The 17,489-nt window shown below is 37.7% G+C and overlaps 1 protein-coding gene across 1 annotated transcript; it reads right to left on the reverse strand.

Moving 5' to 3' along the window:
* Window positions 1–8,885: 8,885 nt before the first annotated feature.
* Window positions 8,886–11,198, reverse strand: LOC130721274 (uncharacterized). Its single transcript, XM_057572039.1, has one exon. The coding sequence runs from the start codon at window positions 11,196–11,198 to the stop codon at window positions 8,886–8,888; it is 2,313 nt and encodes a 770-aa protein (XP_057428022.1).
* Between the last annotated feature and the right edge of the window lie 6,291 nt (window positions 11,199–17,489).

Genomic DNA, 17,489 nt, shown 5'->3' on the forward strand with positions numbered 1-17,489 from the left:
ATCTTCAGAGGCTTCTTCAGATTCTTCTTCTTCTGCTTGGAGAGCTTTAGCCTTTTCAGATTTGGATTTCAAGGCTATAGACTTCTTCTTCTGATCCTGATGTTCAGCACGCTTCAGTTCATGACACTTCAGTATGCTTATGAGTTCTTCCAGACTCATCTGATCAACATCTCTTGTGAGCTCCAAAGAAGTTATCAGAGGCATCCAGCTTTCAGGAATGCCTCTAAGAATCCTCATGACATGATCAACAGTTGTGTAACTCTTGTTGAGAGGTCTAATTCCAGCAATGAGTAACTGAAATCTGGAGAACATGTCCTCAATGGACTCACTGGATTCCATTTGGAAGGATTCATACTTTCTGATCAAGGCCAACGCCTTTGACTCCTTCACCTTCTTGTTTCCTTCATGGTCATCTTCAATGAATCAAAGATACCCTTAGCATACTCACGATCTGTGATATTTTGATATTCTTCATAAGAAATAGCACTTAGAAGAATAGTTCTAGCTTTATGATGCAGTGAGTAAAGCTTCTTTTGTTCTGCAGATATCTCTGATCTGGAGATCTTCTTGCCATCAACATCAACTGGACGCTCGTAGCCATCCACTATAATATCCCAGAGATCTGCATCAAAGCCCAGAAAAAAGCTTTCAATCATATCTTTCCAGTACTCAAATCTTTGCCCATCAAACATAGGAGGCTTTGCACTGTAGACATCTTTTTGCGTTTCAATGGTGGCAGCCATTTTAGTTTTTTCACACCGGCCCGGATCACTGAACACTGTTAGGTGTGGTAATCAGAACTTGCGCTCTGATACCAATTGAAGGTATGAAAAACGATAGAAAGGGGGGTTTGAATAGCGTTTTAAAACTAAAAACTCGACCCACTTGAGATTTAAATAAATCTCTTCAACCGCTAAGGATAAAAGTGCTAAGATGAGAGTTACAGAAAGCACACAAATGATTTTATCCTGGTTCACTTGATAAATCCCTCAAGCTAATCCAGTCCACCCGTTAAGGTGATTTCTTCCTTCCTTCAGAGCCAGCTTACTCTTGGACTTCAGAATCTTCATTACTCAGCTTCTGGACTTTCAAAGCTTCTGATCCTTAGAGCTTCTGATCCTTCAGAGCGTCTGATCCTTCAGAGTATCTGATCCTTCAGAACTTCTGATCCTTCAGAGCTTCTGATCCTTCAGAGCTTCTAGTGAGCTGAATCCATATCAGAGCTTTATATTCTTTAGATCTTCTGAAGCTTGATCTACTGTTCAGATTGAACATAGTACGTGCGAAAGCGTTACAGAGGTTACTCTTTGAGCATTGTGCTTCTGAATTATGTGAAATAGGACCAGAGTCTTGGCATGTTATTAGAACACTCAGAAAACAACGATAGAGTACCATAATTGTTCATACATAATAATTAACATGTAATCATCAAAACATAGAATTGTACTACTAGATCAAAACTTGATCTTACATAATAATGGTCAAAGTTGAACAAGTGTTTGATGTGAGAGGTCTGGTCTATCCATTTAACGTGATCGTAGAGCCTCAAGGAATTAGTCTCATGGCTATCGGCTGTGAGAAAATACTCCCAAACCAAATCAGTTGAAAAAAATTAAATTCACAAGATAATATTTTGGGCTTTTTTTTGTAAAAATGTTATTTAAGTTATCACTTATTATAATTCAAAAAGTAAAAATTAATTTATTCTTCTTGGTCTTGACATGTCACACCAAATGACTTTTCCAAGTAAAAAAATATAAAAAATGATATTAAAACTTATTTCAAGACATTAAACACTTACTACTTAACATTTTTTTAGTAACTTTAATATTTCAAATTAACTTAATAATTTTTCATATTATTAAATAAATGTTAATAATTAAATTTGAGTAATATTAATTATTTATACAAAATGAACTATAATAATATTTATTGAAATGTCTTGACATAATTTTTTTTTATATTTATATTGAAAAATATTTTAATTTTAATTATTTAACTATAATAATTTTTATATAATGTTAAACAATATTTTAAGTAAGTCCGTGCATCGCACGGGTATGATATCTAATTTTATCTCTATTTCATTCCCTTCATACATGGTCATTATTTTTAGCTTTATATTAATATTAATTACTTTTTAAATTAAAGATAATATTCATATAATATTTTACTTTTAAAATAAAATAAATAAAACTTTAAATTAGAGTTTGCATCTATTACAATGCTACTGTATATAATAGAGACTTTAATATCATGTCATATAACCAATTATCTGAAAAGCTTAAGATGTTGAGTAAGGATCACATACATTGTTATATATTTCTAACAACAATTATGATATGGGCGAAGTGGAAAAGTTTGCATTTCCTAGATTTTGTAGTTATTGATGTATTCATCCTTTGGGGCAAAATTACAAAACAGCCAGGGTGACTTTTGATTCAGATACTAAAATCCTGTAGTTAAGGCACGGTTCCTCGCTTTTGATTCGGATACTAGAATTAGGATACTAGAATCCTGAAGTGAAGGCATGGAGAGGATGAGGTAAAGTTCCAAGGTTTTTGAAAATTTGAAACAAAACCAATACAGAGTTCTTATATTGATCATGGTGACTTTGTATTTGGTGATGTATTCGATGAACATGCTTCATCTATTCCTTCAAAGAATCTTGAACATGAATCAATTCACATTTGTGTGCATAATGGTGAACATTGTGATTCTAAACTTGAAACATGTTATTTGGTGTGGATGAGAATAATGAAAGTAAATTAGGATGGAAATAAAAAGAAAGACGTTGAAGTTAGTGAAAATTTGAAAAGTTTTTGAAAACAAAGTGATGAGAAAAGGAAGAGAAGGAAAATAAATTGAAAAAAGAAGAAGAGAATGATCTTCTCTTCTTGTCCGTGGTCACCATGCTTAATTGCAGTTTTGCTCCCTCATCTTTCACCTATGTGCGATTTGGCTCCCTCATGTTTAAAACGAGCGATTTTGCTCCCTCAAATTCTAGTTTGTGAAAATTGGCTCCCTCCGTCTATTTGCCGTCAAATTTCAGACGGAATTTACTTGTTGCACAACCGAGGATGACGTGGCTTTGCTAATTGCACCACACAAAATGACACATCAGTAGATAAACAAAATTAAAAAAAAAATTAAAAAAAAATTAACCCTAAATGAATATTTTTTTAAATACTAATCATTCTTTTATCATCTTCATCCCCATCAGGCTATCACTTGCATCCTCCTTCTTCCATCATCTTAAACAAAACCCAGAAAATCTTGGTTTAATCCTTTAAACAAAACTGAAACAAATTGAGTTTGCTAAACAAGCCATATTATATTATTATCCTTTGTGATTTACTCACTAACTTCCAGTCGAAAAACACAATACCAAATTTTTTGTTATGCCACGAGCAAATTTGGGAAGTTGAAGCAGAGAAGTGAAGAGGCGAAGAGCTTGGTTTTCATATATGGGAAAAACTTAGGTTTTAAAACCTGAGAACAAAACCTTAATCTAGCTCACTTCTCACCCAACCTCATCGTCAGATCCATCATCAGCCACCTCCATTCTCACCACCTCCACTCCCTTCTCAGCCTCTATTTTCTTATCCTTCTTCTTACCTCTCCTTAAACCAGAACCCCAGCCACCATTAAATCCAACACCTAGACCTGAAACCCCCACCCCCTGAACGAAAACCACCACCCACAAATTCAATCGACCTGGAGATTAAAAAGATGAAGAGAAAGACCTCACACTCAAAGACCCATTCAACACACCACCACCTTTCTCATAGCCATCACCTTTCTCAATAAAGCCACCACCTTTCTCAATGAAGATGATGATGAACCCATATTTAATTAGGGATGGTATTTCATTTTTTTAATTAATTATTTATTTATTTAATTACTTTTTTTATTTATTTAGTGAAATGGCATCCAAGTGTTCAATCTGTGGGAACCATGTCATTTAATGAACGCCACGCCGTCAAACTTTAAACAGCTAACTAACAGAAGGAGTTGATTTTCACAAATTGAAAGATAAGGGAGCAAAATCTTAAATATAAGGGAGCTAAATCACACATAGGTGAAAGATGAGGGAGCAACACTGCAATTAAGCCATTTTTTTATTGTATCTTTTTGTAGTATCTTTTTGTGCTTTTCATATGTGTGATTTGAAATTTTTAAGTATTTCATTTGTATGTGATTTTGAATTTGTGGAGTTCGTGAGTGATTATGTGTTTTATAGACTTTCTACTAGTTCATCATGTGTTATAACTTATAGGGATTTGATCACTTTCAGTGTAAGAATAGTGCTTAAATTGTGTTTTAGAGTATGGACTTGTTAAAATTTTGCAAAAACCATAGATTCCTCCCCTTTGTGCTGCATAATCACGCAGTTTGAAGTGTTTCTAGCTTAAGCTAGGAATGAATCACTTTAGCGAGTCTGTGGAAAATTTGTGTTGACCCTGCACGACTCATTTAAGCAAAGCCTTAACCAAACCCCTAAAATTACATTTTACCTTTGGAAAGCCTTGGCTTAAGTGAGCATCAAGCCGGAATGGCTCGCTTAAGCGCACAAACTCGATTAAATAAAGTGCTCACCTGAAGATTGAATTTGTGAATTAGTGGCTTAAGCTCAGGGTTGGCAATGGGCCCCGTGGGTGCGGGTTTGGCCATTCCCACACCCAAACCCAAACTTAACACTCAAACTCAAACCCAAATTCAATATGGGTGCAAAAGTTAAACCCAAACCCAAATCCCTGGGTTTCGGGTTACCCGAACCCAAACCCAAAACCCAATGTGAGTACCGAACCGACAAAAAATCAAAAATATCAACCCGGAAACAACATGTACACAAGAGAACAACATGAACATAAGCCGATTAAACTCCATTATCATTCCAATACAAAGGAAAAAATATAGTTCATGAACATAAGCCTACTTAGTAACTTTAAAAAAAACTCTACTTAGTAGATTTAATAGTATATATATAAGGGTTGATAATTACATGCATAAGACTTCGGATTTGGGTTTGGGTTTGGGTGCGGGTTTAATCAATCCCACACCCAAACCCAAACATGTTTTAAAATTTGGGTGAAACCCAAACCCGAACCCAAACCCAAAGAAATCGAGTTTCGCCCACAATTTCAGGCCGGGTTCGGGTTGGGCCCCGCGGATTTGGGTTTTCCTGCCATCTCTATAACACCCCGATTTCTCGAGGGTCACTTTAGTAACCTTTCCAAAAAATGTGGGTGAATTTTTGCGGAATTAAAAAAAAACTTGACAACTGAAGGAGTAAATGGACTGAATAATTCCATTCTATTAATAAAATATTGATTACAAATATTTCCTTCAATTTGTAAAACATAAGGGTAAGCTAATGCTCAACCGCTCTTGAGCCAACACAAAAAGAAGGTCTCTAGGTTAGGTTCGAACCCTACAAGAAAACTCGGCTCACCCTCAAGTACTAACCCAAAACCATAATACCACTAAGACACATACATAGTTCTACGCCTGACATCCGCCCGTTCCTTTAATAAAAAAAGAACAAAAACTCATATGATCATCCTACAAGCTTCAACCAACAACGGTAAGCTTTCTACCCAAAAGGCTCTAGCCTTACACAAGAGTCTACTTCTCCTCTGAGTGAGTCTCCTCGACGGTCGAACAATCAATCTCTTATAAGTTCTACAACAGGGTTCTGGCATCAACAAACATGTAATCAATCCCACGAACGACTCACAGTGCACTCCACCGAACTCTGATACAAAGCCATGGTACTTCATCAGATCATCATAGATCCTCCACATCAGCAGCACCACTGCGACTTCCCCAAAAGCATGGTACTTGATCATGTCGTCGCCCATCGCCTGGCAGTTGCCGGCCGCCCAAACACAAGCAATATATACAATGGCGTGCGAGGGTCAACTTCCAGAATATAGGTGTGTATATATATATAATAGTAGGTCACACAATATACACATAATCACATACTTATAAGTTTCACGCTTACTCACGTAGATCTATCGATCACGTTGCTTACGTAAAATATGAGGGTTGTCTATGACAACCTCTCAAACACTATAACAAATCCACCAATTCACATAAGACGATATCCCAACTCATATGATATCAAATTATCAAAGTAGTTAAGTGCATGGTATGACATGCAATGTCATGCGTAAAATATGATCCGGATAAAATGTCACCCTCACGATGACCCGAAGCATCTCGCTCCGCTGAAGCAACACGCTCCACTGAAGCATCTCGCTCCTCTGAAGCATCTCGCTTCTTGAAGCATCTCACTTCTTTGAAGTCCGATCTGATATCGTCCTTCGGAAAGCCTCACGCTCCCCACAAAATGTATGCATGAATGCAGTATGGTTAGCCAAACAACGAGTCGTCCTCACCAGGATACGCATGTCTAGCTAGAGTATATTGTCTCTACAACATCCTAAGGTAAACGTTGATCCCTCGACCCAAAGACCTCAACAAGAGAGATGTGCTAGCCGCACTTAGTAACTTTTCTAGTCACCCTGGTTCACCTTCTCGATGGCCAAACAAACTGCTCAACAAGCAAAAGAATGTTGCTCGCACTCAGTGACCTTTGAAGTTACACTGGCTTATCTCTTGATGACCAAACCAATACTTAACAATCAGAAGTGTTATCCGCACTTAGTGACTTCTCGTCACAACGACTCATCTTCATGATGACCGAAGCATAGGCTTTCAACCTTCTCCATAACCAGACTGTCGACATTTCCCGTTCAACTCTTTTCCACAACCTAGGTATCCTTGGAAATGATTCTATTAACAAGAAAAAGGGTTCTATCATAAGTTAATGCATTATGTCATTTGTTTACAAAAATAAGTCCTCTTGTTTTCTTATTTCCAAAACCTATCAAGTTAAATATCCCCAATAACCCCCAAGTGACATCCTCGGGAAAACCTCGATCCTCAACATGACAATGGCTCAGACCTCTTGTTAGAGTCTGCCCATAGTTCTGTCAAAAATTTGTCATCACCGTGACATGACCTAGTGTTTCCCACACTCCGCAATTGTATAACAAATGCATCAGTTCTAGTCAGTATAATCCAGCATAAGCATATGCACAAATATCAAGAATTTGACATAAAATAATATACAATCTAGTTTGACAGGAACCACAACAATCGGCCGAAGCCTCAGCAAATAGCAATGACATAAGCCTCAGTCAATAACAATCATCAATAATTAATATATGTCGAATTCCCGACACCTAAAGCCTTAACTAGTAAGTAAGTTGCCTTCACAACAAGCATAGAGCACATATTTTCAACAATATAATAGCCGAAGCGAAGTACCCTCACTTGTGCTTCGTCCAGTTTTGTAACGCGAAGCTTGCTCTCTTTCCAACTCAATCACTCCCGCGCCTTACTTCCGCTCGTCGCTATTCGAAATAAGCACAATTTCGCTCCCCGCACTTGAATGAAAATAAATGTAATCTAAGTTTTCATTTGCCTAATTTTTGTTAACGTGCAAGGAAAAATAATGGAACATTGCTTTCTCTCTCAAATCTTATTACCTCTGATTCAAACACTCCCTCTTTGTTTCCTTTCTCTCGGTTCTTATTTTCATTCCAACTGATCACAATGTTATATATTACTCAAAGGCGGTGGAAAATTTGCACCGGATTAGCTTAGTCATAGTTATGATGGACCGGTTGAATAAGCTTTTATAGCCACATTTTTTTTCCAATCCTTGTCATTCTTCCTCACGCTTCAGAACGCCACCTCCTGCTTATAGACTTGTAGCTTGGCCAGCTGAATCCTCTTCAATTAACACGTAAATTTAGTTCTATCCTCGTCATGCTTCAATTCATTTTCTTAAATCTTTCCTTGTTTCATTTCTGTTCCAGGCATGTTTAGTCTCTTGAAACTAAATGTATGTATATATATATAAAAGGGTTAGGTATAGATAGTGTAGGATTTAACTCATAGAGTTAAGAGAAAAATATTAAGAAGATGAATCAATATCCTAAAAATTATTAGGGACTCTATGATATAATTTAAGATCATTTGAGCAAAATTAAGTGATCAAGTGTAGTAGTGTTAAACAAGTGTTTTACATTTATATACATATATATATAAGTTAGTGTATATATGTTAATGTCGTGAAATTTTCTTTTTCTTTCTTTCTTTTTACTTTGTTTTCTCTCTTTTTTTTTATTTAGTTAGGGAGAAAATACTAATAATATTAATAATACTTCATTTATATAAAGCACACAAGGTATAAATAACATATCATCTTAAGCTTAATAGCGATTATCGCCCTTAAGCTGATACATAACTAGTTAATTACTCCCTCCGGTCCTTTTTATAAGAAACACTTTGAAGATTTTTCTTAGTCCTTTTTATAAGAAAAACTCTTATAAAATTAAGTCAAATAATCAATACTAATGCAAAGGGACTTATTCCCAATACAAAAATATGGAGGGAAATTGCAAGCACCCAATAAGTATGACCAACATTTATGGTAATTAGCATGATTGTTCTTGTAAAAAGGAAAAAACATCATTGGAATTAAGCATAGTAGTTAATTTTATAAAAAATATCAGTTTCCTTGGTTTGTGTGATTTTGTCCAAGTTTTTCTTATAAAAAGGACCGGAGGGAGTAAATACTTAATCTACTTGGGTCTTACATACAGGGGCGGATCCAGACCTTGAATATCAGTGAGGCTAAACATAAAAGCAATCATAGACTAAAAGAAAAATATTATAGATAAAACCATGAGAGAAAGTTTCTCATGGAAATAGAAGAGTTTACATTATAGTCCAAGAGTTTACAATGAAAATCGTCTACTATCCATTATTTGAAAATGTGCTAAAATAACATCATTGTCAGTTGTTCAAAGAACATCTCTTTCTATAAAAGTTACAAGACGATCATTTAACCATTGATCACCCATTTTGTTACATAACTGACTCTTCACAAACTTCATAGCTGAAAACACACGTTCCACACTTGCAGTAGCTACCGGCAAGACTAAAGCCAACTTCAGAAGCTTATAAACTATATCAAATGTGTTGCACCTTTTTGTTTCCACAAGTTTTGCACAAAGATCTGAAAGTCCTTTTAACTTTGCAAATTTTGGATCACTTCGAACATTTCTAACATAATTCTGAAGCTGATGTCGCACTACCACTTTCGGCACATCAACAAAATCATTTGGATAAAGTTCAACCATCCTCAATAATTTTTTCACATCAAAAGCTTCAAAATATGATGAGGGATTCAAGCATGAAACACATTGTAAAAGTTCAGTATTCTCTTCATCAAACCTAGTATTGAGCTCATGCATTTGCAAATCTAAAACACTAAAGAAACAATCATGCTTATAATGATGCAAATTAGAAACACTAGAAGTGATAGCATGTCGTCTAGGTTTCTTCCCTTGCACAAACAGTGCATCCAAATCAGGCACATCAATATCATGCTTATTGCAAATTTTCATAACCTTAGATATAAGTTCTTCCCATCCATCATTCCTCATTTCTTGCAATTCTTCTTTGGTGGCTTGGACAAGTGATAAAGCATTCAAAAGATCTTGATCACGCTTTTGTAGTGCTTCACTTAAATCATTTGTAAATCCTAAAATCTCAACCATCATGTATAACATGAAAATAAAATCAAAGGATTGAAGCACTTCTAGCAAAAGCACTGTTTCACCATGTTTTTCAAATGACGGATCTTTCCCGACTTCTTCAAGTACCTCAATAATGGCACCATATAAAGTCATCAATCTAGTGAGAGTCCTAAAGTGGGAACCCCAACGAGTGTCACCCGCTCTAGCAATAGACGATTCTTGATTTAATCCACTACCAGTCTCTATCTCACCCTCTTCAAGCAATTTAGCAAATTGAGATACTTGTTTGTCCCGAAGCAACTCTTGCCTCTTGTTAGAAGACCGTATGAAAGTAACAAGCATATTGACCTTCCCGAAAAATCCACTAACATCTTTGTGAGTCTTAGCACATGCAACAAGTGCCAATTGAAGTTGATGGGCAAAACAATGCACATAATAAGCGGATGGAGTTTCATTTTGAATTAAAGTTCTCAAACCACCAAATTTACCTCGCATATTGCTAGCTCCATCATATCCTTGCCCCCTTATGCTAGATAAACTCAAGCCATTAATAGACAATAACTTCTCAAGTGCCTCCTTAAGCGACTTACCACTTGTTTCTTTAACACTAACAATCCCAAGAAACCTTTCTTTTACCAAGCCTTCACTATTAACATAGCGAATAACAACAGCCATTTGTTCTTTACCAGCAACATCACCGGATTCATCAATCAAAACACAAAATACATCATCCGCAATATCACATACAATTTGTTTAGTTATTTCACATGCACAAGCAGCAGCAAGATCCTTTTGAATCTTAGGGGCAGTCATAAAGTTATTTCCCGGAGCACAATCTATTACATTAGCTATCTCTGGGTTAATTTCCTTTAGAGTGTCCACCAACTCAAGAAATGGCCCCTTAAATAAAGAGTTAAATGACTCGTCACTCCCTCTAAATGGCATACCACACCTCAAAAGAAACTTAGTAGCTATAAGAGATATGTTGACACGAACACGATATTCAGAACTCATTTGTGTAGTTTGATTAACAAGTGCAGCCTCAATACTTTGCTTTGGGTTCATGAGATCGTAACTCTTAAGCACATAATCACGATGAGTATTGGAAGAAGTAGCATGACTACCCAATCTATGAGAATTCTTCCAATCACCAAACCCCTCTGTCACAAAGTGATCTCCCCCATATTTATAGACATTCTTAAACAAGAAACATGGCAAACAAAATGCTAGGTCCTTAGATTCACTATAATCAATCCAATCATACCAATCAAACCAATTTTTGCAAAATCTACGTCTTTTATTACCTTGATAAGTCCAAGGATAAAGAAAATTGTCAGGAGGTTGATGACGGCCTATTTTTAAATAAGCTTTCCTTACCTCATTTTGGATGTTAGGATGATAGCTTGAAATTGGAGGCCTAATTCCTGGATCTGTTTCCAACAATTCATAATCAACAATTTTAATACCCTCACTTGGAGTTTCCGATGCGTCTAGATTTGCCGAAGAAGAAGTAGTTTTGTCTCTTGAAAGCACAGGAAAAAATTTCTTCATCCTATAAAGAGATAATGAAACCATCAAAAACCAAAATAACATAGCAACAATTTACATTAGATGTAATCAATAATGGAATGATAGCTATATTATGTTACATTCCATCTCATCTTATTTTATAGTCACTTGTCAAAACTGTCTTTAATCATAATTATCCCAACCCTGTGGCCTGTACATAGTCATCAAACAGAGAATAGGAAAAAAGTTCCTAAACTGCTATTTATGCAACAGACAAAAGGACCCAAAAAAAACAGCAAAGGTTCTCAATCCACACAACATGACAACCTTAACACAATTGGATCAATTATCAATATATCCTCAATCTAAAATTCCAACGCATACCCAATTATCAAAACACAAAGCCAACTTCCACGAATTCAACTTGGAGCAAAACTGCAAAACAGGGACCTGAAGCAGAAACAAGTAGCAGACAAGAGCCATGACACCTTGGGAAAGGAATTGCAGTACCAAATTACCCAATCACAAGGAACAAAGAATTTCAGTTTACAATACCGTGAATCTGTGATTAGAGGTTTCTTTCTTCTACTTTGATTTCATGTATCATGATTCATGCTTGAGAAATTATGACATTTGAGGAAATTAGGGTTAGGGAAATCACTCAAATCAGCCATACCTGTAGAACAGTAGAAGTAGAACCGCAGAGCCAGAGGCACGGCTGGACAGTGGTGGTGTGGCGGACGGCGTGGTGGTGCGGCGGACGGCGTGGTGGTGGCCGGTGAGAATGCGTCCTGTATGGCTGTATCGTGAAATCAGAGAATGAGAGTCAAAGGCGTGAGAGAGATCACGTGATGAGTGTGTGAGAACTGGTGATAGAAAACAAATAAATTTTCTTTTTTTTTAACCATATAATTTTTAAAAAAAAAAAACAAAAAAAACCGGTGTGGCCAATGCCACACCTGGCCCCTTAATGGGTCCGCCCCTGCTTACATAAGTCATCCTTAAGACAATTACACCCCAAGAAACATGTTTTTATTTTAAAAAGTTAAAAATAGTTGTTGATTGAAACTGATCATACTTTTTTTTTTTTCAAAAGAACAAATATATATTGATGATAATAAGTTCCTGGGACCAGCCTTCCCAAGCAGGCAAAAAGGAAAAAGATCCAAAGCTAAAAAGACAGCAAAAACAAAGAAAAAAGAAAGCTACAAGACAGAAGTAGAACAAACTGAAATCAGAAGAAATCAAACTAGGCCAGTCGTAAACAGGACAAAGAGAGGGGTATGTCTCTCCACGCCAGATTTTGCCAAATAGTCCGCGATGGGATTGGCTTCTCTGTATATATGAGTCACCTCCAAAACCTCTAATTCCTCTCTCAAAATGTCAATCATATTGAGCTCATTTAAAAGTTTTCATGGTCTATTTGATTGGTTGTTTGACCACCCAACTGCAAGTGTAGAATCGCTTTCAATCTCAAGGCGTCGGAGTGAATGATGTTTGCAGAATTGTAATGCTTTCAGGATCGCAAACACTTCAACTTCGTAAGCCCATTTGAAACCCAAAGCCAGTGCAAAACAACCGATGAATTCCCTGGAGTGATTGCGAATCACGCCACCTGCACCGCTAGGTCCAGGATTTCCCATGGAAGATCCGTCTACGTTCACCTTAAGAACACCTGGAATTGGGGCAAACCAGATATCTGAACGAGATTGAGGAGAAGGAGGTTTAATTCTGATTTCTCCAAAATATTGATCAAAATCATAAGGCGAATATGGGCATTCTTTCCACCAACCATGTATCCAGGAATAGATCCTCGAAAGATGAAGATCCCACATCGATTCATGAGAGACAGGTTGGTTGTTGAACAGAGCATGGTTTCTTTCAAGCCAAGTAGACCAGAAGATGGAAAAAGGGATTAAATTCCATAGGAGACGATAAGATTTAACTCTTAAATCATGCCATTCCAACATCAGCTCAGGTATTCCGTTTGGGCAGCACCAAACAATACCTTCTCGTTGCATCACCTTGTTCAAAATCTTCCAAGAAAAGGCACAATGGAGCATAAGATGGGTGTTGTTTCTAAAACCAGACCGCATATAACACACATACCTCCATTTTCTATGAGAACTCCTCGCACCATTAAATTGGATCGGGTTGCGATTCGATCTTGGACAAGTTGCCAGAAAAATTGAACTACCTTGGCTGGGGCAATCTTTCGGACTGTGTGTAGGATAGACCAAACTGAAATTTCAAAAACCTTTGGTTCAACAAAGGATGAGATCCCTTTCACTGAGAACAGACCAGATGCATCTCCTGTCCATAATAACTTATCTCCTTCACGACCTGGGATCACTTTGGATATTAAATCATGTAGTGCAACTACAACCTCTGTCTCCCAACCAAAGAATTGCCTTCTAAATCCTATATTCCACGTCCACACCCCATAGGTAAAAAATCCATTTGAGGCAATCATCGAATTTCTATCAACTGCCAGGGAAAATAATCTCGGGAAGAGGGTGAAAATGGTACTGAATCTGCCCAAGAATCCTTCCAGAAGCGGATGTGCTGCCCTGTTCCCAGGCAGCAGGAGTCCCTAAACGCTTTGGCTAACAAGGTATCTTCGTAAGCCACTTTAAAGATATCTTGCAAGATCGGGGAGAACTGTCTCGTGCCTTCAATCTGAGAATGTAGCAGCATGATTTGATCGTTTAGCTTGTATTTTACACAGATCACTTTTCTCCACAACGATTGTCTTTCATTTCCAAATCGCCAAAGCCATTTGAGAAGTAAAGCCTTGTTGCGCCAACATAGAAATCCTAGGACAAGGCCCCCTAGCTTAGGACTCTTGCATACCTGTTCCCATGTGCACCAATGTATCTTTCTAGTTCCATTTGCATTCCCCCACAAGAAAGCTCTCATCAGCTTTTCCATTTCCCCCACAATCCCAATATGAGCCAAGAAAACTGACAAGAGATATACAGGTATGGCACTGAGGACAGATCTCAGAAGTACCATTCTGCCAGCTAGGGACAGAAATTTAGAGTCCCATGAGTGCAATTTGACCCTCAGCCTTTCCACAACAGGTTTCCAAAAATCCTTTCGTTTCGGATTTCCCCCCAATGGAGCACCTAGATATTGAATAGGTAAGGCACCAACCTCCACATCCAGTATTGCTGCCAGATTTTGAAGTTCATCACTTTCCACATTACAGCCCATCAGCACTGACTTTGAGTAATTAATTTTTAGACCCGAAATTGCCAAAAACATTTCCACAATGCCCCCAAGTCTCTCCAACTGTCCAACATCTCTCTCACAAAAGATGAGTGTGTCATCAACAAATTGGAGATGATTTATAAGAAATCCTCCTCTAACTTGACTCCACATGGCTGGTCCCCCACCAAGAGTTGATTGAGCATACATGATAAGCTGTTAACGCAAATGTTGAAGAGCAAAGGGGATAATGGATCCCCTTGTCTTAGCCCTTTTTCGATCTTGAAAAAATCTGTAGGTGATCCATTAACTAGCACTGCTAAAGAAGCTGAAGATATGCATGTGTGTATCCACCATATCCACTTTTGGCCGAAACCCATTTCCTTTAGAAAATTGAGAAGGAAATCCCAATCTATGTTATCGTAAGCCTTAGCAAAGTCAAGTTTTAGAAGTAAACCACCTTCTCTCCTTTTCCTTAAAGAATCAACAACTTCATTTGCCATCAAAATACAATCCGCTATTTGTCGGCCGTGAGTGAAAGCGAATTGATTCGGCGTCAAGATAGATGGAATGATGCTTTGGAGTCTATTAGATAGCACCTTAGAAAGTAGCTTATATATACTCCCTATCAAGCTGATTGGTCTAAAGTCTGAGATAGAATAGGGCTCTTGGTTCTTCGGAATTAGAGCAATGAAGGCAGCATTCAGACCTCTCACTAACTTCTAGTGGATGAAAAAATCATGGAACACTCTGAATATATCATTCTTCACCAATCCCCAAAATTCTTTGAAGAATCCCGTATTGAAACCATCTTGTCCTAGAGCACGGTTGCTTTCACACGATTGCAAAGACTCCCAAATTTCAGATTCATAAAATGGCTCTTCTAATCTTTTTCCGATTACCTCTGAAATTTTTGGCAAATTGTTACATGCTAGTTTTGCCTTGAACCGTCTTTCTCTTTTGAAAAAAAGTGAGGAAATGATTAAAAACAGCTTCTTTGATTGCCCTTGGATCTTCCAGTATTACTCCATTGAACTGGAGATGTTCAATATTCCTCCTTGCTTGGCGGCTTTTACAAGTTCTGTGAAAGAAACTTGTATTTATATCACCTTCTTTAAGCCACCGAACACGCAATTTTTGGAGCCACATTCTTTCCTCTAGTCTATATTCAAGCCAGAGTTTGTTCAGCACCTCCAATATTTCTTTTCTTGATTCTTCAACCACCCCATGCTCTTCCATACAGTCAAGAATCTCCTTTAACTGTTCTTCCAGGGCCTTGATCTTAGACGAACCCCACAGTCCTCGACTCTTTCTCCACACTTTTATTTTTTCCTTCAAAGGTTTTAATATTTGAAGAATGACGTAACCGGACCAACCCTCAACAAGTATAGATCCCCACCACTCTTCAAAAAGCTATTTAAAACCATCTTCCAAGAGCCAATAATTGTAAAAACAGAATGGCTTTGGTCCAAAGTCTCTATGAATTGAACATTCTCACTTCATGTACGTGATTAATATGATTCGAAGTGGACGTTAGGTAGGTACATGATAATACCAATATTGTTTGCTCTGAGGACAGAGGGGTGAGAGATCCCCTTGAATTTAAAAAGTGAACATCACGAGGGAGTAGTTCTTATTTGTTTTAATTTTCTTTTATTATTAGTGTAAATATAACACTATGAATTGTATGAAGATTTAATATGTCTTTCACTATCTGGCTTAGTTAACATGACTACATGAGAATTGCTTGATGATGGACATTTGGCCTGTCCAGTTTTAGGTGGCCCGCCTGAAACCGTCCGACCCGCTGCAAAAATAAATTTCTCGGTTCGGTCGGTTTAGTTCGCGGGTTTGACGGGTGGTAAAAACTTGTTCTTGGTGGTTCGGTACAGTTGAGTTCGGTTTAACCTTTGAATCGACCGAAACAACTCTGATAACATAAAAAAAAAAACTTAAGACAAGGCCCAATCCAACCTTGAACCCAAAGGCACAGTTCTAAAAAAAAACCCCTAAGTCATATAAATACTCATGTTAACCCATTAACCCTAAATCTTCAACCTCTCTTCAGCCACTCTCACAAACCCTAGCCGCCAACCACCTCTGAAGCTCCACCACCACATTCGTCTCTTTCTCTCTCTCAAACTCTCAACCCTTAGCCTCACTAACCTTTAGCCTCTCTGCCCCTCTCTCTCTCTCAAGTCTCTCTATCACTCTCTATCTGTTGTCGTCGCCAACCCCACGCACCATGTTCCTCTCAAACCCTACCCTTCTAAGCAGCCACCACCACAACTCCTCCACGACTTTAACCTTCAACCACCGAACCCAAAAACCACCAACATCGCACCTTGACCCTGCCACCACGAAACCACCGTTGTCATTTCTCAAGCTAGATCCACCGTCATTCATGTCGTCACCACCTCAATCGTCGAGACCGGGACAAGGAATCCCTCAATATTCGAAAGAAGATCAAGTCTCACTACGTTTCTGAATGAAATCGCAGGTATCCCCACCAATCTTTCGATTCCGGATCTGCTTCACGTAGCACCAACGATTTGAGAGGGGAAGGAACCTGATTTGATACACTATTATGGACGATTTGATTGTATCATTTGTTAATATTCTGGATCTAATGTAATACACTATGAACAAACTTGTACCTCTTTAGTTTTTCTCCTCTCAGTCTTAGTTTCTTTATTCTTTTAATTTTATGGATAAACAATTGTAACCACTCGATTCAAACTGCCAACCGTCAAAACCGAACCCGACGTAACCGTGGCCTCTAAACGGACGATGGTGGGTCTGGTTTTTTTTGGTGATTTGCACCCGACGAAACCTACATCGGCGGCCCGAAACCGCCTGTAACCGGCCCATGACAGCCCTAATGGACATACCCAAAATAAATAAATAAAAAGTTATTTCCCCTTTGCTACTGTGTTTTTTATGGAGAGGGAAGATGCTAGGAGGGGGACTCAGTTTTTGGTTTATGGGTGGTGCTGGGAAAAAAATGGTTCATATGGTGATTGTAAAATTCAGAGGAAGATGTATTGTGATATCAAGTGTGAGTAAGTTTCACATTGGAAGATAATGATAACTTTGATCAGTTTATAAGTGAAATGACTCATACACCTAATGTCTTAAGGTTTTAGG

This window comes from Lotus japonicus, chromosome 5 (assembly GCF_012489685.1).
Source record: "Lotus japonicus ecotype B-129 chromosome 5, LjGifu_v1.2".
Classification (NCBI taxonomy): Eukaryota; Viridiplantae; Streptophyta; class Magnoliopsida; order Fabales; family Fabaceae; genus Lotus; species Lotus japonicus.

What these genes read in the sequence shown, in the direction of transcription:
- LOC130721274 (XM_057572039.1), bottom strand. Translation starts at nt 11,198, where the DNA reads ATGGTTTCATTATCTCTTTATAGGATGAAGAAATTTTTTCCTGTGCTT.